The sequence below is a fragment of the Thamnophis elegans genome, chromosome Z (genome assembly GCF_009769535.1).
Source record: "Thamnophis elegans isolate rThaEle1 chromosome Z, rThaEle1.pri, whole genome shotgun sequence".
NCBI lineage: Eukaryota > Metazoa > Chordata > Lepidosauria > Squamata > Colubridae > Thamnophis > Thamnophis elegans.
Genome location: NC_045558.1, coordinates 22,105,183 through 22,127,712, shown reverse-complemented (window position 1 = coordinate 22,127,712; position 22,530 = coordinate 22,105,183). Strand labels below are relative to the sequence as shown.

At 36.0% G+C, this 22,530-nt stretch overlaps 1 protein-coding gene across 1 annotated transcript in view; it reads right to left on the bottom strand.

Moving 5' to 3' along the window:
• The window catches only part of MKX (mohawk homeobox), a 54,356-nt gene that overhangs the window by 13,863 nt on the left and 17,963 nt on the right, over positions 1–22,530 (bottom strand). Inside the window, exon 4 of the mRNA XM_032234506.1 lies at positions 22,020–22,343. Within this exon, the coding sequence (XP_032090397.1) occupies positions 22,020–22,343 (324 nt within the window). The remainder of the gene's footprint in view (positions 1–22,019; positions 22,344–22,530) is intronic.

Here is a 22,530-nt window from a genome sequence, read left to right as displayed (position 1 = left end):
CTAAAAACTAAATCCAGTTGCCTTTTGAAAAAGCACCTTTGGGACAACCATGACCTGGAGGACTGAAAATCTCCGAAGACATTTAGCAAACATATGGAAATATCCTGAAATGGCTGCTGATCATAAGAAGGCATGACTCATTTCCACTACTGAAAAAGAACTGCAAAGCCTTCGCATGTTCAGAGAACAGAAGAACAGAGGAAATGGGTCAATTCAACAAAACGTTGCAACATGCTTTCCCTCCTAAAAGTTCAAACTAAGTATCTTCTTCCCTAGTTTAAATTCATTTTTTTCCTCTATATGTCCTATGGACAGTTCCAGGTGAGCAGGCTTTTCATGGGAACCCTTTTAAATCGAAAATATACGTAAACCGGGCTATTTTTATTATTTTCACAGCTATTAAGACATTAAAACATATGATAGATCAGTTTCTAAGGTCTGTCTTGACTAACAACTCTAGCACCCTTCACACTGGCTATCTCTGGAGCTAAGAAATGGCAAAGAAGGAAGAGTAAGTAAAACATGCACCTGAAATTTTTGGCAGTTTATTAGCACTTCAAATTTTTATTATCAAATCTGGCATGAGCACATTCAACTCATCTTGTGTGAATTGGTTTTGTATTACTGTTGGAAATGACTGTATTGACCCAGATTTTCCAAATAATCTAATGGAAGGAAGAAAGGGGAGAAGAAACTAAGAGGACATGGCTGATTCAAAGTGATTTAGTAGGTTACCTACAGTTCTCCCAAACCACAGTTTTCAGGCAGGCACGAAGCATGCACTATACTTTTGCAGGGCAATCTAAGTTAACCAGCAGTTCATGTAATTACATTATGTTGGACGGAACTCACATGAATGTTCAAGGGAAAAAGTGTCTGCAGATTAGAAAAATAAAGTCTCAATGGAACTTAACCAACATGATAACAAGTCTAAAATCAACAGCATGTTAATGATAAAAAAATTCTTTATTTGTTTTGTTACGTTCCAATTTTAGGCTGCCTCGTTTTTAGAACATGTGCACTTGAAATCTGGCAATTCATCCAAAAAAAGGGGCATTTGAGGGCTTGTGGATTCCCACAATGGAAGAATGGATGGTAAAGCAAATGGAATTGGCAGAAATGGCAAAATTGACTATTCTGATTAGAGAAAAATCTTTATGTAGTTTTGCTTCTACCTGGAAATCACTTTTTACTTTTAGTTTTTTGCTTGAAACTAAAGGAAATGATATTTTAATTTTTATGTTTATGACTCTAGAAATACTGAGAACTATTGTTAGTATTGTCAAAACACTACTATATTTTATATTTGTATCTGTATGAAAGATGGAAGTTGCTCCTTTTATTTTTCTCCCCTTCCCCCCTCTCCCCGCTTTTTACTTGCACTCCTAATCTTTTTTCCCTTACTTCCTTTTTTCCATTTTTTATTTTTCTGTTTTCTTATATTTTATTTTTTTGCTGAAACTTCATAACATTTTTATTAAAAACAGAATTTGAGTCACTCTGACTCTGTGTGTGTGTTTGTTTGTTTGTGTGTGTGTGTGTGTGTACTTACTTTTAATGAATTAAAATCTGGATATGAATTAAAACTTGGGCAAGCAATTGTTTTTGCTTATTTGGAAGAAGAGATGCCCTCATTCTGCCATCATGAATGGTGTCTCAGCCAACTTCCATGCAAGTATATCACATGGCTTGTAGCCCCATCTTAGACATCTGAATGTCTTATACTATATATCCAAAGTTTCTTACACCTATTGGAAGCATCTCTGAGCCAAGTCTTACCAGCCTCAACCTCAACCAAGTCTTACCAACCAATTTCAGTGAGGAAGCCAAGCCCAAAGCTATCTACAGGATTTTTTTTCAGGTGAGGGAGAAGAAAGCTGCAAGGAAGGACGTGGTTTAATTTGTACATATAGCATATGCACAACATCCATGCCCATTTTTCTAATAAGGTACTGGATTATATATATTTTTTGTGGCAAAAAAATTAACAATTCCACATGATTTGTCAGAAATAGGATCTCATGTCCTGTGTATAGGAACATGGGGAAATGCTTTATACTGAACGACACCCTTGTTCATCTGGCAATGATCATCCACACCACTAGGTAGCAGTGTTCTAGATTTCAGAAGTCTTTCTCAACCTTACCTAGAGCACCAAGAACTAAATCTGAAACCGCACTGCATGCAAAGAAGAAATCCCATAACTGAGCCACAAATCTTTCCTTTGTCTGCAAAAAATGGATTCTGCAGGAAAAGCCTTTTGTAGTGGTGGAGCACTTTGTATCTTAACTTTTACCCTGTTGAACATTGATTAATAAAGTCCATTTTTGGTAGTTAATTTTACATTGTACCGGCGCTCTTGGAATTGACTGTTCTTAAAATTGAAGAGTTTGTATATGATTATATATTTAATTAAAAAAAATTCCTGATGGCATCAAAGAACAGCTTTACTATTTTTTAATAAAACTAAATCTTAAACAGCAGGTCTACCAAATATATATACATTCCTAATTTTTCAGGGTGAAAATCTGGGGACTTTTTATATATGGCTAAAATCTCTAATGTTCTAGTATCAGAAACTTATTCAAGTCCTAGAAAAATATTGGACTGAAGAAAAGTAAACTTATATAACATTTGAATTTACATTTGAAATGTGAAATTAAAAAAATAATAATTCTAGATTTAGTTCACCTGATTAGTCAACAGGCTGATATAATGTTTATTTGCTGCCTGAACTGCTATTATGAAAAAAATGCGGGATATAAATGTAATAATATAAAAAAAGCATTTATATTAGTTTTATATATTAATTATATAATGCCATTTGATTGAGGCTGTGCTCTGTAGGCTACCCACAAGGCGTATCTTCATGAAACAAGTGTGCCATTTCTGAGCATCGATGTTTTGTGTTGTTTCACAACTAAGTCTGCTCTCGGAAGAAAAAAAATCTCATTCAAAAGAAAGGAAAAACTGAAGTACATACAATATTCTTGCAGGTAACATTTTCCCCCTCAATCTTTAATCAGTTGCATTTCTTTACATTTCTACTTAGGTTTCCTGCTCTCACTTACTTTTATCTTCAAAAAAAGGCAATAACACTCCAAGAGAATCTACAAATTTATCTGGTATCAATTTCTATATCCAACCTCCTACCCACAACAGCCGTTTAAGATAGCATAAATGAGTCTCTCTGCTACCTTATTTTTTTTAATATGCAGTTATAGATTTCATAGGTCACCATGGCAGAATCCACTATTTTTAAAACTTGCAGACATTCAGAAAATGTTATTCCTAATTTACACACACACACCACACACACACACACACACACACCGAAATAATTGTTTTTCTACTCTTCCCTGTTGGCTCAACCCACAAAAAAAAAAAAACATGTTTTTAAAGCTTACTATGTATGACAAAGACCAGAGCCTTGATTCTATTCATCTCAGTTAGCTAATAAATTGAATTAGCTTGTTAAGTCTGAAGAGTCCAAGAGTAGAATCTTAGGTACTACTTTGGCCCTCTGTATTTGTGTCAAGTTATGGTCCAGATTCTAGAGTTTAAACTTTTTTGCCTTGAGATCTCCCCATGATGGCTGTTGTTCTAGGCCCGAAGCACAAGCCTAGCAAAATGAATTAGCTGGTGCATGTTTAGCTTTACATTAAACTGCACCCTAGATGCAAAATCCAGGAGAGAGGGAAAAGAATGAAATATGATTTGCAAAGTACAAAGTGCTGTATTAAAAACAGTACTAAGACATAATGATAATTACAGATGGGTCTCTTCTGGAATGAAGTCAAGGTCAGAAGCGGGCAGAGAAGAGGAAATAGTATCCATTACGCGTTTTCTTCCACGGGGCCAAAATGTCACTTTAGGGCCTGATTGCTACAAGTCATCTTCTTTACTTTGTTTTTATTCCTGCCAAATTTTACCGTCTAGACAGCCTTCTTTGTAGAACATTAGCTGTAAATATCTTTAATGAATTTCTACGCTGACATTGACTAATTGAACACCTCAGCTGACAGAATGACTGAGGAGACATATTTATTCGCACCAGACACAGTTTTGAGATGTTTCGCACTGAAAAAGCCTACCATGTTGGTTGCGTAACCCTCTGGAATGACAGCAAACAAGGTATGTGTCAACCAGAACTGGTGTGATGCAAATAGCAAAAAAGAACAATAGAAAAATCCTTGTGCCCAATTCCTTGTCAGAACCAGGAAAATGAATTTGAACTGTAGCTTTTAATGTTGATTTTCCTGATGTGAATACAACTTTTACAGATGTTGGTTGGCTCTTCAATCTCTCTTGAACAACGTTGGTATCAGCCATAAAATCTCCTCTTTGTGGGGAAAGGGTGAAGGGGAAAATGAGCCAGCAATGTGCTGCAGCTGCCAAAAAAGCCAATGCAACCCCAGGCTGCATTAACAGAGGGATAGAATCAAGATCACATGAAGTTCTAGTACTGCTTTACAAAGCCTTAGTAAAACCACACTTGGAATACTGCATCCAGTTTTGGTCACCATGATGTAAAAAAGATGTGGAAACTCTAAAAAAGAGTGCAGAAGAGAGCAACAAAGATGATTAGGGAAATAGAGGATAAATATATATAAAGAACAGTTGAAGGAACAAAGTATGGCTAGCTTAACGAAAAGAAGGATGAGGAATGATATGGTAGCAGTGTTTCAATATCTAAAGGGCTGCCATAGAGAAGAAGGGGTCAATCTATTCTCCAAAGCACCTGAAGGCAGGACAAGAACCAATAGGTGGAAACTAATCAAGGAGAAGCAACTTAGAACTAAAGATAATTTTTCTAACAATTAAAACAATTAATCAATGGAATAGTTGCCTTCAGAAGTTGTTGGTGCTCCAACACTGGAGGTTTTTAGGATTGGGCAATCATTTGTCTGAAATGGTATAGGGCTTGCTGCCTGATCAGGGGGCTGGATTAAAAGACCTCCAAGGTCCCTGCCAACTCTGTTATTCTTTTATTATGGTAAGTCATGAACCATTTGACTTTCCAGAAGCTGCCAACTTCTTCACATTCCCACATATAATTCCTTCTAAAAAAAAGCAAGAAGGGGGTCCATCATCTTCCCAAATGGCAATTTTAGGCCATTTCAGGGTATTTTAAAGGGTATTAAGAGGCAATTAAACCATTAATTTAGTAGGGGGAAAGCCAAGAAAAATTGCATATGGTTTTGAATGCTGAGAAGGAGCGCAATGTCTCAGTGCCTTGAGCTTGTCAGCTGGAAAACTGACAGCCCGGGTTTGAGACCCTAATGCCATATGATGGAGTGAGCTCCCATTATTTGCCCCATCTCCTATTAACCTAGCAGCTTGAAAGCATGCAGATGGGAGTAGATAAATAGGTACTGCTTCAGAGGGAAAATAACAGAGTTCTGTACACCTTGGGGTATATTCATGCTGGCCACATAACCACATAAGTATCTTCTTGCTGGCTCCCTCTGTTAAGAATCCAAGATGAGTACCTCCATCTAGAGTTGGAAATGGCTGGACGCGAGAAATCTTCACCTTTACCTTTGAATGCTGGCAACTGCCTGAAACCTCTGGTTCCTAATTTTTTCATATACATATATGAGTGTGTGTGTGACTGTGTGAGAGAGAGAGGGGAAGGGAGGGAGAGATGGAGAGTTCCAGTCCCTCTAGACAGCCTACAAAAATTATTTGGTTTAAATCTTCCTGTTCTCATACTGCTGCCATTCATACAGCTCAATGGGTTAGGGGGCACAGAGACCATGGGCAGGAATCATTTTCCCTCCTGCCAACCCCAGATTTTCAAAACAATCTACTGTCCTCAGTAACAGCAGCAGAGGGACCCCCAAGAAAAGGAAAACAGAGGGACAACATTATTGTTTTTTAAGTTAATTGTTTCAGTGTTAGGAAACAACAAAGCAGGTTTTTTTAAATGTCATCCCCATTTTAAGAAACACTTCAATTTACAGATTTGCCCATCTCTTTTGTTCTTGGTCCTTGGGGGAGGGGGGGGCGTTGGCCCATAATTTAGCCTTTTCAAATCATTTCAATTAGGGAATTAGGAGAACTGAAGTCCAACACCTCTGCAGGTCTTAAGCTGTGAAATATTAACCTCAAAGCCAAAAGATCTGGCAGGATTTGGCTCTGAATCAGTTGAAGGAACCTTCGTAAATGCTCTTGGCATTTTGGTAGCGAATAAAAAGAAATACATCAGAATCTTCAACATGCTTATGTTCAGCTAAGTTGACACAACTGTATCTTGAGAAAGTCTGCCTCTAATTATATATGGCAGTCATCTGACCACAGATAAACAGATATTACACAAACCTTTGGAGGGAAGAGTATTTGGCTACTAGAACTTTTGGAATAATTTACTCTACATCCTGACTTTAAAACACCAAAAATGATTCATAGCATTTTGGGGAGTTGCACATAAATATTTTTACTGAACAAGAGATTAGTCTCTCTGACCTCCATGCCTTATTCATACTAAACATTTCTATGCTTAGTGATATTGTATCATGGATCGCTGGAGAATAACCGGAGAATTGGGGCCACAAACTAACAAATACTAATAGCTTCCTCCCAGTAACTTTCAAAAGCTCCACTTCAAAAATAATGGCACAACAAGAGAAGCACAATGTCCCAAGAATGACTACTTTCACTTCTTTTCAAAACAAAGTGGGTGAATCATAGAAAGCTCTCTGTAAAGATAAATTACCCAGCCACCACTTAAGAAAAGAATCCGGGTTGAAAACCTATGTTATTGATTACCACTGGAAGTGGAATAAAAATAGCTTATATGTGCTTTGAGAATTCAATACATCTCTCTTAACCAGGACCCTATTTATTTTGTTGGAAGATATTTATACAGTGGGGGTGGGGGGAAAGGTAGTGAAGCTCGGTCATGCAACAGGCTTAAAACATTAATTGTGTCTTGAATTTAGTTTGAGTTAATAGCTCATCCTCATATTTGAAACAATTGAGAGTGCAAAGGTGTTTTTTCAAGAGGCAACTGGACTTTCTGGTTTCTCTTTGAAGACATTTTGCATCTCATTCAAGAAGCTTCTTCAGCTCTGACTGGATGGTGGGGAATGGAAGGAGAAGAGCAGAAGAAGCTCCTTGGACGGAAACCAAAATGTCTTCAAATAAAAATCATAAAGTCCAGTTGTCTCTTGAAAAAGCACCTTTGGGACAACTATGACCTGGATCACTGAGAATCTCCACAGACAATTGAGGGAACTGTTAAATCAGACCACTAGCAGTTGAATAACCATGTTGATTAAGAAGTATAATCCATGTTGTGTAGAATGATCAGGAAGAAGGGCTGATTTTTATGTTTAAATTTAGACTATAATAATTAAAAGGAATTTCCCGTTTATTATCCATGAGCCAGATCATAATGTATAATTATGCAAAGGCAAAAATATAGAGTAAAAGTCTAAGAATTACATAGTTGTTTACTCTGCTAGAAAATATTTATACATTGAAAAAAATTAGCATGCCTAATGCATGCCTTTCTTGCATGTCTTTGCGATATAAGTCAAGTATAGGTTTCTCATCATGCTAAGCACACATCCTGATTTGAGGCATGCTGAGACAAAAAGCTGACAGAATTTACTGGTTGGGATAAATTCAAATACGTTGATTTATGTAAATGAGAAAATGGCAAAATAAATCCTTTGTCTAAATCTGGGTCTTCAGGATAGGCAATATGTAAAAAAAATGAAATTGATTCTATAAAAGACAACTGAATAATAATATTATTATTATAATATGGTAAAACTACTACCACAGATGGTCCTCAACCTATGACCATTCATTTAATGGTGGTTCAAAGTTATCATAGCCTTGGAAAAACTGACTCATCCTCAAAAGATCTACCTGAAATTAGGCACAATTTGCTTACTAAATAGCCTGGGCATAAATTGCAAACTTAATAAAAGCATAAGAATCAATTATGCTGGCTGAGCTTATAAACAGTAAAACAACCGTAATTTTGTACATAATCAGAAATAGGGAAAAGCAACTGTACACAATATTCTCATTTATTCTGGAACTCATAGAAACATACCAACCCACACCAAACAACAGATCTATCCTTCACTTCTCAGTAGTTCTCCAGTCGACTAATTTCTTAGTATGATTAACCTTAATTTATTCCTCCATTTTACTTGAGTATTTTTAAAACCAGTACTTTTAATCCAGAGCAGTACAAAGATGAGTACAATTATTTATATTGGTTCTACTTATAGAACCTGTGAAAATAATCTTTATCATTTTTCAAGGGGAATTTGTAAAAAGAATTTCCTCTTTAGTTTAGTTTAGTTTACTTTACTTTATTGTCATTGTACCTCATACAACAAAATTAAATGCCATCTTCAGTGAACATTATAACTATAAAAATAAAACACAAACACATATACTTCCCATTCTATACAATTGAATTAAAAACCTGATATTGCATTAGTATTGCATTATACAGAAGAATTCAATATGGTTACTTCCCTGGATAGAAGTTGTTTTTCAGCCTATTTGTCTTTGTTTTTATTATCCTGTACCATTTGCCAGATGGTAATAGTTCAAAAAAGGGTGCCCCAGGATGAGATGGGTCTTTATGAATGTTTAGGATTTTCTTGAGGCAACGGAAGCTATAAAGCTCTTCCAAAGAGGGGAGAAGTCAGTCAATGATCCTCTGGGCAATGACGTTAGCCCTCTGGAGCGCTGTCCTATCTGCCACTGTGCAATTGGCAAACCATATACAAGGGCTGGATGTCTGATCTATTCCTTCTATAGTCCACTATAAGCTCCTTGGTCTTATTGGTGCTAAGGATCAAATTATTGTGACCACACCATGAAAAAATCGGTCCATCTCATCTCGACAGGCAGACTCATCCCCCACGGAGATGAGTCCCAACACTGTTGTCTCATCTGCAAATTTATTAATATATTACTAGTGGGAGTAGGAATGCAGTCATGGACATAAAGAATATAGAATAAGGGATTCAACACAGAACTCTGTGGTGTACAGTGTTAAGAATAAGGGCTGAAGAGATATGATTATCTAATTTGACCCTCTAAAAGTGGCCAGACAGGAAATCCATAATCCAAAGGCAGATTGAATAAGAAAGTCCAAGATCCAGAAGTCTAGACACTAGTCTATGTGGAAGTATTGTGTTAAACGCAGAGCTAAAATCTACAAAACTCTTGTGCAAAAGAAATTTATGCAGCTTATTATTTTCCCTATTAGTTTCTCTCTTTTTAAACCAGTATGATCTGCTAATTTTATGTCTTATGAAACAAATACATGTTATTTACAGAATACAAGATGCTGTGTTTGAGAGAGGGGGAGGGGGGACAACCAAAATCCCATTTGACAAGCTAGAAATCTGGGAAAATTCAAAACCGATTCCTCTGCCTTTCCACTTGAAGAATGAATTATCATCAAACATACGATTCATTATAATACAAGAAGGACAGGTGACAAAAGTTAAGACAATTAAAGATGACCAGTACACCAAAATCTCATAAAAGCCTTTTGTGTTGCGCCATCTGCAAAAAAAAAAAAAAAAATTCAATTTCCACTCCATTTTCTTAAGAACTGTTGCAGTAATGTAAACCCCACTTATTGCAAATTGCACAGTTCTTTTTAGAAATCTTGGCCTCATTCATTGCTTCTTCCACCCTTTTCCCAACTCTGTAACTCTTATGATTCCTACTATCCATTGCTCTTCAGTGGACATGGGAAAGAGAAAATCTCTGCATAATTATGTTGTTGGCAAGATATTCAATTAGACAACAAGGCTTAAACCATTCAAGAATAAAAGCTCTGGAGAGGAATAACTCCACAGAAGCAACTTAGCTTGTTGGTTGATTGGCATTCAGAAACTCAGTCGCTATTGACCACAAAAACAATCTGCCGTCTGTCTAACGAAGTGAGGCATTTAACTACAGGCTCCATGGTTTCAGCTTGCATCTGACATTTTTTTTTTTTTGCAATACTTCTTGTTACTTTAATCCAAGTCAAGCCTTTTAAAATTAAAAGAAAATGTTGTCTTTAATTAAAGACTCAGTAGAGAAAGTTCTTTATAAAAAATGTGCTTCTACTTTGAAGGGGGAAAATGTATTTGAAAACAGTGAAAACTTTTTGAAATATAAAATACATTTTCCTTTTGCCAGACTAGGAGGAGAAACTTTCTCTCTCTTCTTTCACTCCTTGTCTCTTTGGGCTTTAAAGCAAAATATGTGAAAATCATTCATTTATGGAACAATATTTTTGATGCTATTGCCACTGCAGTTGTGAATATTTGGCCCAACCAGACTTTTTCCAGATTTTCGGCAGAAAAGCAGAAATGAAAAGGTGGGTTATCCTTAGTACATATTAAGCACTAACACTTGCTGAAAAATTTACTCATTTGCTGGGATTAAATTATTTGATGTCAGGTATGTGCAACGTAGCACTTTTCACCACGATGCAAATGAAAATAGAGGGCTTGCTACAAAGTCTCACTTTGGCAAGATGGGTTGAAACAGCAGCTGCTGGAAGACAATTTTGGGGAACAATGGGCCATCTGAAAACCATTACTGCGTTCAAGTGGATTTTCCACATGTTCATTTGCTGGACAAGCAGGTTGCCTTGAAGTATTGTCCTCAAGGGAGAAAAGGAAAAACTTGAAAAAAGTATTCTCGCCGTTAGATCACTGCTTTGCTAGAGCGAGCCAAAAGTACGGCCAAGGAAGCTTTGAGTTTTACGGCTGGCAAAATCATCCGATCAGGTACAAGGGAGGGAGGGAGCTAGCGAGGAATTCAAAGGATGAAAGCAACAGTAGCTGATAGGAGGAGGAGGAGAAGAAGTATAGTTGCTTAAACTGCTCAAGAGGAAAATTAAGTATTCAGAATTCTCCTCTCTTCTTGCTGCTTACATGAGCTACATTTGCAATGTCCAAAGGAAAATGCCATTGTCTTACTGCATACAATTCTTGCTTCATTTTTGGTAAAGATTTTTAAGACTCAATTACTGGACAGATAGGGACATGTTTATAAAAAGTAGGTAAGAAAAAAATATGTACCTTTGTAATTTTGCTTTGAGTTAAATGGTATGTTGGTTCAAATTTTAAGAATGGCATAGATATAAAATATTTTTGCTTTAAGGGAAAAGGCAAAGGGAAAATCTAGATCTATCATACTCAAGGAAGCATGAAAATGTACAATTTCAAAATAGCTTAAGATTTACTATTCGTGTGAAAATTTCTATTGTGAGTGAGATTATTATTATTCCTGACTTAAGGCATATCTTTTAAAATAAATATCTTTTTTTGTTTAGATTGTTATAACAATAATGTATTGCATATTGAAATTCTATCATATGATGCTGTCTTTTCTTTGACTTCAGTAAGCCGTTTGTAGAATACAATTGACAGGTCCACTAAAGTCATCATAGTAAATATTCAACTAATTGAAACATTCTATGCATCAAAATCTCTAATAAAGCTTACAGGAAAATCAGATTTCTGAAAAAAAAATCACAGGCAAATGATTTAATCAAACTACGAATAACATCTCAATGTTCTCTCTCATTAGAAGATACTTTCTTCCATTTTTTTGAAATTAGTAGTAATTTTAGCTGGTTTTACTAACTAAAATTATTGCTAAGTTTATCTCTCTAAATCTTTCTTGACTTACTATGAGTAGAAAAGCAAAGTATAAAATAAAAATTTAACTACATAAACATATTTCTGATTTTTTATTGGTTGGCATTAGCTATTAGTTTCTGCTTATTTTACTGTTTTTATTTACTCATTTAGTATTCCTAATTTTTAACACAGAAAAACTATATATTATCCCAGAAAAAAAAAATCCTTTACCAAGCTCGTTTGAACAATACTTAAGTCTCAACAGACTTTATAACAGCTACATAATTACTATAATGATAAGTTTATAAATTCAGTGTAAAAATTAGCCATTTATTTGGTAATTGAGAGCCATTCCATGAAAAGCCCGGATCATCACTAATTTTCAGAACTGTTAAATAAGAAAATATTCTTCAATTATGCATTTAGATGACATTAAATGATAAATGATATGTTAAAAAGTCACCTGATACATATTTCTTGACAAATAAAAATATGATATATAGAACGGTCCACTTAGTGGACCAATTTATGTTTGAATGCAGATTAAAAGAACCATGTTCAATGAAAAGAAATAATATGTGAATTCCATTAATCTCAACAATGGTAACTAAGGAAACTCTGCCAATGAGCTGTACTTTCATGTTCTGTTTGACCGAAGTACAGCTCAATTTGCTTTGGAGGATAAAAATGGGAATTGCTACCTTGAGTTTGCTGCTACTAGAAGTCTGCTTACATTTCCCTGTCTGTGTGTCCCAGAGTATTTCAGACTTTTAGACTGATAAATTTCTGAATCACTCTTGGGAATTTATGAAGACCTACATCATCAATGGATAGGGAGAACATGTAAAGCAGAGTTGAATGTACTCATTTTCTATCTATCTATCTATCTATCTATCTATCTATCTATCTATCTATCTATCTATCTACCTACCTACCTACCTACCTACCTACCTACCTACCTACCTACCTACCATCTATCTATCATCATTCATCTATCTATCATCATTCATCTATCTATGCATCTGTGTGAGAGTTAATTATTTTTCAGTTCTAAGCAATTTCCTATAAAAATATAGTAATTTTAGATGATGCATATTATTTTATGGTTTTGCTATACTGCCAATTAGAACACAAAGCAGAAGGTAAATAGCCCCGCCCCATTTTAATTTTGTGGTTCAGTCAAGATGTATTAATATTGGTCAGAAGCTTCTGTTGCAATCAGGAGTCATTCATAAATCCTCTTTAGAATTTACCATAAATCAGTGTGAAGGGACGTGGATATGCGCAAGAATTCTAGTTTTAGTTACATGCTTCCATCATGGAGCCTCTCTGCAGATGATTATGGACAAATGGCCAATTTAAAGGAAATACTTAATTTCCCCCCAATAATGAGAAATAAAATACAAATCACAAATCCATAAGGGGAATCGGGATTTGCACAAACAATACCATATTTTTTTATTGCCTCTGGATTTTAATAACCATTGTGTGGCAGCAAAACATACAAATAAGAAATGAAAAAAATGCATATTTCTCTTACTTGAAAGAATATTTTTAAAACTTTAAAAATACATTTTTGAGTACCCTTTCTAACCCCAGAAAAATATATTTTATGGAAAAAGGTTATACAACCAATAAGAACAATTTAAATTGGAATAATGCTCTTTAAAAAAAAAAACCTAAGTGTTGTTAAATACAAATGTATCTGATTAACTTATGCCAGGTACGTTTACACTTATAGTTAGCTATGGGTCATTTCTGGTACTTTTTGAAATTGATCATAAGAATCCCTACTGGGGTGAAGTTTAAGGCTTCAGAAGAAATTTGAGAAAATAAATTCCTGGTCTAGAGCAGGGGTGAAATCCAGCAGGTTCTCACAGGTTCTGGAGAACCGGTAGTGGAAATTTTGAGTAGTTCGGAGAACCAGCAAATGCCACCTGTGGCTGGTCCCAGAGTGGGATGGGAATGGAGATTTTGCAGTATCCTTCCCCTGCCACCCCCACCAAGCCACCCCAACAGAACTGGTAGTAAAAAAAAATGAATTTAACCACTGATCTAGGACGTTCATAGTCAGAATAATTTTACAATTATTCAATTCTCACACACACACACACACACACACACACACACACACACACACACGGATACCCTCAAGTCATTTTTGGACCTCTAATGATTGCATCAATTAGTTCCTGCTGTTTTCTTGGCGAAGTTTTCCTGAGGTGATTTGTTGTTGCCTCTTTCCTAGTGCTGATCTGGAATGATTCACCCAAGCCCACCCAGCTGGCTTTATATCTGAGATGGGTCTAGAACTCACAGTCTCCTGCTTTCTTGTCCAGTGCTTTAATCACCTCACCAAAACAGATCTCTATAAATACATAGGTGAGTTAATACAGGAGGATTACAAAAACCGAAATAAGGGTCATTCGACAGAAGAAGAAAAATTATATACTCAACAGAAGTGACAGAAAAGGAAACTATAATGAAATGCAAACGAAGACCACTTTCATGGAAATAGATAGCACCAATTATAATCAGATCTGCAAGAGAGAGGAGGGTTTTTTTTTCTCCTTTCTCTCTTTAAATTGCCTCCATTAATGCAAATGCTGGTATCAGAGACATACCTGTGTAAATCCATTTCATGTAAATTGGAGAATGTGTCTCCTGCTTTGCCAAGTTCAAGCCTGACTGAATTTTTACAGCTGGATCAGAGAAGCTTGGCTGTGTATGTTTTAGAGAGACTTTTTTATGGAAATATTGATACAACTTTAAACACACATGAACAGCTCTGTGATGGGCTAATATTACACTAGAGGTATGGACTGATCCAGCAGACAGTGGTACGGACAGAATTTACCAGATTGGGAGATACAAAAGTTTTATTTACATTAAGAAATTGAAACAACCTGGAACACAAGGAATGCCATTCCAGATATTAGGTTTGAAGTAACACATTTTTCCAGAAATAAATAAAGTTTTTATGCCCCCACCTCCCTTTCCTTTTCTTAGGTATTCTGCCAAGAAATACAAGATCCCTTGTTCCAGACCAATCCTCTTTCATGGGATTTATATTTTTGGGCATTACTTTAATGATACGCCTTGCTTCCAAACCAGCTTTTCTCAACCTGGTGCCCTCTTAATACATTAAGACTACAGCTTCCAGAACTTCCAGGCAAAATTCTGAGAACTGACATTCCAAACTCCTTGGAAGAAATAAGATTTGGCAAAAATGTTCTAGTATATGTTTTTGGTTCACTTTAATTCTCCTGAGCATGAGATTATCTCTATGGTTTGCAAAGAATGGTTCACACTTGAATGAGTGTCAACATTCCCTTGCAGAAAAGCCTTTGATAAAAGAGATTTAGGGGATGGTGGGACATTAGCCATTGAGACTGGGAGTACAGTGCTGAAAAAATATGTGTTAAACCAGTGTTTCTCAGTCTTGGTAATTTGAAGATACATGGCTAGGGAATTCTGGGAATTCTATATACATCTTCAAGCTGCCAAGGTTGAAAAACACTGTATTAAACCTCATCTGAAAGACTAAACTGAAATACTCAAACCAATCATAGTGGAGGAGAATAATCAGTTTCAAAGTATGAAAGAAAGAAAGAAAGAAAGAAAGAAAGAAAGAAAGAAAGAAAGAAAGAAAGAATACAGTTATTTTCAGTTTGGTTTCAAATCATGCAGGGAAAAAAAATCTTGAAGAGAAGAAAAGGGGAAAGGGGAAAGAGAGAAAGGGAAGGGAAAGAAATGAAGGAAAGGAAAGAAAGGGAAGGGAAAGAGCAGAGCAAAGCAAAGCAGAGCAAAGCAAAGGAAATTTTGTTGGTAGCAGAGAACTTTCTTCCAGGTGTAATAGCAAGTGAATGAGGTAAATTTTCATCAGAACTATGCTTGGTACAAACCAGTGGTGGGATTCAATTTTTTTTTACTACCGGTTCTGTGGATGTGGCTTGGTGGCCATGGCATGGCTTGGTGGGTGTGGTTTGGTAAGCGTGGCAGGGGAAGGATACTGTAAAATCTCTATTCCCTCCCCACTCCAGGGGAAGGTTACTGCAAAATCCCCATTTCTTCCTGATCACCTGGGACTTGGGAGGCAGAGAATAGATGGTGGCAGGGCCAGTCAGAGGTGGTATTTACCGGTTCTCTGAACTACTCAAAATTTCCGCAAAATCTGATGGACATGTGTTAAACTAGATCTGAAAAGAAATTTGACTGACAGCATAGAGAACGAATGTCTTGCCACTGGCACAAGTCAGATCTGTTGCCCTAGTCATCTATAAGGCAGGTTTAAATTTAAATCAGCTACTTTATTGTTTATAAAAGATTTCATTTTCTTTTCCATTTTTCACACTTTTAAAATATCCTATTTTTTATGTTGCTGATCTCTTTTTATTAATTTTATTGGCCGCTGGCCTAAAAATAGTCTTAAGTTCTGGAAAATTTCATATAGGCCAGCATCGCAGTAGGAACATAAGAAATTTTAGAATATCGTGCTTTATTGTCTGGATCACTGGCTTCCTTGCCCTGATATACATTACAAGAATATTTCTTGGCTCCAGTTCAGAAGCAATAAAGCATGACTAAGTCCCAAGGAAGCAGCTTAGTTGGGCCAAACCAAAACGGAAGGCAATAGAAATATACATTTAAACATGGCTCCATCATCAATGCTATGAAAAGTGTTTTTTTTTTCCTCTGAGGGTATATGTATCTCTTAAAACTGATCAGTGATCATGATAATCCTAAGTGCCATTAAAGAGATCATTTAAAAACCTGTATGGCACAAACAGCCACATCTTTTAACCAATTGATTCTGTACTATTTTAGATAGGTACTGTACCTATTAGGAATGTGAATTTTGCTGTACTTGATGTTCAAATGCTTATCTTGCTTTAGTGTTTTTTATTTTGCAGTAGTAGGCATTTATCTTCATTCCTGCTTTTCATAGACTAATCTGCAACATATTCCACAAAAATACAGTGCAGATGTTCAAAAGTGGATCATATGAAGATTTTTGTCAACTCTTAAACAGTTGTGAAAGAAGAATACACTTTACAGCCACGTTTTTTTTTAAAGTGGATGCTTCATTTCACAAATATTAACTGGAAAGGGGAAAAAACACATTGGCAAGCTAAACAAGATAAAATATCTATACATCTGATATATAATATAAAGTCTAACAGTTAGACATAAAGTAATCTAACCTTTAAGAATGGCTGTTGGGGATTGTGGTTTTTCAATCTCCTGCAATGGAAGATGCTAAAGATTCAACATCATAACCTTAAGAGCAAAATATAGAGTGAAAGAGGAGTTGAGGAGTAAGTAAGAAAAACAATTCCAGAAGCCCACAAAATTCTACTCCACATAAACACCTAAAAGAAAACCACCACTTTCAAATTCTGAATACTGATCAGTTCTGAGGGCAGTTTTTTTTCCAGATGTCATCATTCCTGAACTCCTTAAATACCACAAATACAAATATGCCAAAGACTTTGCTTCTGTCGCTGTCCTGCTCATCCTCTCTCAAAAAAGGGATTCTTAAAACTCTGTTATGAGATACTGAAGCTATTTAGTTTCCAATGGGATACATGGTCAAGTATTTCATGTGAACCAAACATAGTATGTTTAATTTCTGAGCAAGTGCCTGGAAGTGCCATGGAAACTGATATAGTCTCTATCTCTGCTTCTTTCTTACATGCATACATTATTCCAGTCTAGGAGAAAAAACAATGTAAGTTCAAAAAAAGCTCTGTAGTTAAAATATAGCTTATAATGCATGCAAAGCATAATTGGTAGGGTAAGTTGACTGAGATAGGAATCTGTAATATGAAGGTCAAACAAATCTGGGATTAATTTGCTTGGGGAAGTGATGCAAATATGAAGTAGTCAATGCTTTGGAGAACGTTTGTAGCTTCCTCATAAAAGGACTGTCATGGTGCATGGTACCAGTAATTTGTCAGTTACAAATTACTATTTACTAAAAGCAAACAGTGATGTCATTTCTTGCCACTCCACCTAGCTCTTCATGATGCTTCTTAGCATCCTGGTTTACCGCTTCTCTTTTTTTTCCGGATAGGAGAGTATATTTTGATATTACTACTTCGTTCTTCAGGAATTCCAATATGGCTTCTGCATAGCCCAGAAACAGCATTGGAAATGTTTTGCTTATTTATTAATTTCAAATGGTTACCAAATTAGAAAACCTCTAGTGCTTTGCACTCCGGTTTCCTATTTAAAAATAATATTTTTTAAAAGGGAGATACGGCAAGGAACTTGATGGTTGCCAAAGGAGGAATCTGTAGGCACACCTCAAATCTTATCACATTCATGTAATTTGAATATGGCATATGCTGTCAATATTTCTTCACACTGAGGAAAATTGCATATAGAAATGAACAGAAAAAAGAAAAGAAAACATGCATGTGCATAAACCATTTTTAGTTAGGAAAAGACATCTCAGAGAAACACATTCTGGAATAACTGATTCCTCCTTTTTAAGTGAGCTGGCAGTGCCCCATTCTGATTGGCATGTGGTTAAAACTTTGATTGGTTAAAAGTCAATTTGCATATTCCTGAAAATATGGGTCTGTTCGCCTTATAGTGGAGTCCACATTTTCTGTTCTGCATTACAGACTAATTAGAACAATACACTTGGAACACACTAGGGCAACATAGACGTCTGTCTGAAGGACAATAGGAATTAAAATTGAGTATATCTGGAGGTCCCGAGTGAAGGAGGGGTGAACCTGGAGTATCAGTGTATGAAAATATTTACTCGGTCCTTTGAAGTCTGCAAAGAATGAGGAATATGACCTTGTTGGAAAAATGCAAGACCATTAATTAGCCAAAGGGAACCGAAACGTTCTTTTTTAAGTCCTTACAAACAATATAATATTTAGAAACAGCTCGGAAAGACACCTCCCTGATTCACTGGGAAATTGAAGGGATGAATGTCAGGGGTGTTTGCATGGAGATGGAGTCAAGCCAGACCTGCAAGATTTTGTTAATGTAGCCAAGGTAGATCTTCTAAAGACACCGAATTCCTGAATTCTGGCCTGCTTAGTGCAGCTGACAGAACCCCACATAACTTGACGGTGTACATAAATTAAATATTTGCATCAGCACTATACGTTTTGTTATATAATTTGAATTACTTAAACAGAAGTATGTTAGAACTTCTTGTATTCTTGATCCTTTACATTTCTAACAGTGTTCTCATATTCAGAGTTATTAAAGATGCCAGGAAATCATAACATGTCAAGAAAATGCTGCTCTAAGACATATTCAGAAAATTTTAATTATTGGCCCAGCATTTGTAGGAGAGCTAGTGGAATTATAAAACATATTTAGAAATTGGATGCATGGGACTTTTAGCTTCTAGGGTTGTACAATTTAGGGCCCTAGAACCACTTGCACTATACCCCCTTAATAACTTGAGTGAGTTCACAAAATTATTTAAAATACTGCTACCAAATGCTAATTTTAAAGGAGAAAATGTTAAATAAACAGGAAGAGTAATCTCATTGATTAAATTAAGTTTTGCCCTGGCCTCACCCATTTCTTTGATCTCTTTTAACGTGAACATTTTTCATCCAGATGGCTTCCAGGATGGCTACTTAGGGTCTTACCTTTTCCTTCTTCAAAGCATGTTCCTGCTTTAAAAGCAACTGTGGTGCTTTAAAAGTAACTGTAATGTTTTTTGTCTTGCAAATTAAATTTGTCCAGTAAAAAGAAATATCCCTATGAATGTTAAATTTATCCATTTAAACATGTTGCTTTATGCTTTTCAAGAGTACATTCAAAGGAAAAAGTCTCTACATAGCACTAATTCTGCACACATAGAGAGACATTAGCATGATTGTGTAACACTTTATAGCTTGTTTTTCCAAATGTTCCACTTGTTCCTGATGTAGTGGTTAGTATACGGATGCCTCAGCCATTTCAGGAAATTTCTCCAGCTCTAAGTCAAAGCTAAAAAGCTGGCAGAAAACAGGCCAAGTCCAGTAACAATTCTATTACTCAAGAGTATGCCCATTTTTAAATTCCAATTGTATAAGTATCAAAAACCAGAAGTTCACATATCTTAAGTCACTGTGTTCTCATTTGAGCAACAATCGTTTTAAACTAAAATTTGGCACGGGATTATCCCGTAATGTAGACCAAATGCACTTGGAATGCTGAAAAACAGCATTCAAAAACCAAGAGATTTCACTTGGAAAACACTTGAACTAGACAACCACAGCTCCTATTTTACACAAAACCTTTTAGAATTATGAATACACTTCAAGGAAAGTCCATTGCTCAACCCAAGACTTGGAAGGAAAGCACAATAATTTTAACTTAAATGGAAGATCTACATAAGACTGAAACTCAGGGGAAGAGATAAAAGGGATGAGTTATTATTTTTATCTAAACAATAAAAGAAGGAATACATTTTTGAAAGCTTCTCTGAAAATATAGGAATCAAGATATAGATGATCTATAATAGCATTCTCCAATTTGATCCCACAGACACTTTGAATTATCTCTTCGCAGTTAATATCACTTCTGAATTTTCTTACTGTTAACCTGCCCATTCCCACCATTCACCCATATATATATTGAACTAAAAAAGTTCCCTTTTATTTCACCACACCATAAAAAAGATCCCTTCATATTCCACTATACTGGACAACAGACCATACTATGGTCTGTTGTTCAGTCTTCTATTACCAACTTTTCATAATCCTTTCCAAAACATCTTGTGATATTTTTACAGTATTTCATTTAACTTTCTAGGAATCTTGTCCTGTTTTAAATGTAAACTTGATATATTTCAATATACCTGATATATTTGGAAAATTAAAAAATCAGGGGATTAGAAGGTTAGAAGAAGCTAGATGATAATTAAGAGGCATGTCTTTTGGTTGACATATACATTAGTATGGACACAAGAAAATGAAAAAATTAAAGCTTTTTTCAAAGAAAAGCAAACTTATTTTCTGTCCTTGAGGATAGAAAGCTTTAACTTGGGATTTACTTTAAAGCAAAATCCTGGAAGTTGCAATAAAAATTGTGAAAAGATTGCAAGAGTTTGAGGAAAAGACCGTGAAAGAAATGACAAAGACTACAATGTGAAGAATGATCCCATATATGAGTGTAAAAACATGGACTTTATTATGAAGTTTCATCCATGGAATCATTCAGATGTTCAAGTTTCATTCAGAAGTGCATACGAATGCAATTCATAGTGGGTCTAAACAGGCCAAAATTAATAGGCCAGAGCAGCTTAGAGGAACATAGTTTTGTCATGATGCAACAGATGAAAAATATAGGATCCATATTTATTAATAAAGCAGGCAAGAAGAGGATTTCTCATATGGAACTGTTTGACTTTCAGCCAAACCACTAGTCCAAATCACTTGAGCTGTTGGCACTGAAGATCTGGGCCAAACTCCAAGGCCTTCAGAACAATTAACCAAATAGCAGAATGGTGTAAATAGACTAAGCAGTAGCAGGATGGAGCTAACCTATCTTGAGTGGGGATCAAAAATTGAAAAAGTTTCTTCTCTTATGACAATCTGCCCAGATTCCAGACCTTTCCCTCTTAACTTTCCCTCAGTGCTACAAAGTTCATCCAAAATAGAAAAAAGGCAGTCTTTCCTGTGGAGCTTCATATCAAGTAGCGTGCTTTGCCATTTCAAATGTATCAGACCCCATCTATGTCTCATTTTAAGAAAGCCCTAAAGCCCCATTAATTTATCCCAGGAATCCTGTTAACAAGACTTATTATATTGGCAAGGACACCAGTTGGAACTGAGGTTTCTTTTTCTATGGTGGAACATATTCTTTTAATGTTGGCTTTCTAACCTCAGGCATCCAGTGAAACCTAGGGTTTTTTTTACAGCTAAAAGTAGTGAATTACAATATTAATTACAGCATAGCCTTCTAAACCCTGAGATATTAGCATCAGCTTTCGGGCGCAGTGGTTCAGTGATTAAAGACACAGATCAGGTTCGAGACCCAAGGGTTGAACAATGGGATGAGCTCCCATTACTTGACCCAGCTCCTGCCTACCTAGCATTTTCAAAGCATGCAAATGCAAGTAGATAAACAGGTACCACTTTGATGAGAAAATAACAGTGTTTTGTGCACCTTGGTGTGTATAGTTATGCTGGCCACATGACCAAGGAAATGTCTTCAGACAATGCTGGTTCCCTCAGCTAAGAAACAGAGTTGAGCACTGTCCCCTAGAGTTGAACATGACTGGAAAGGGGAAAATTCTTACCTTTACCTTCTAAACTCTGAGATATTACAAGCACATTCACCCTAAAACAACCTTCTTGTAAAAATTGGAATAATTATGAAGGAACCAGAAAAGAAGAAGGGTCTTTGGGGAAAGGCACATACCTGTCCGGTAGACAAAATTTCCATCAGTCTCGGAGGAGGATGGCGACACCAGTTCTTCTTCAAACTCATTAGAGCTGAATGATCCAGAATGATTCCTTTGTCTTGTTTTTTCCATCAGGTCTGCATCTGTGGTCATGACATGTGTCACCGAATCATTCAGGTAGCGATTCAATAAGCTGCTTTTGTATTTAGGAGGGGCTACATAATCCTCACTGGCACTTCCTTCTGGTTTTACTCCAGATTTTATGACAGAACTTTCTGTTTTAACCACAGCATGATGAACCTGGGTGTTGTATTCTCCTTCATTTCTGGGAGGGTTTTCATCTGCAAAGAGAAGAATGATCAAGCAGAAACTTTTCTTATGTATCTTTATACTCTTAAAGAAGTGTTTGGTGGAAAACGGAGATCAGATGGCATTATCATGACAGTCTTTTCTAAAATCCATTTACATAGACTTCTCTAATCTGCCCCATCCTCCATTCTCAGTTCCCAGCCACATAGTGTGAAGTGT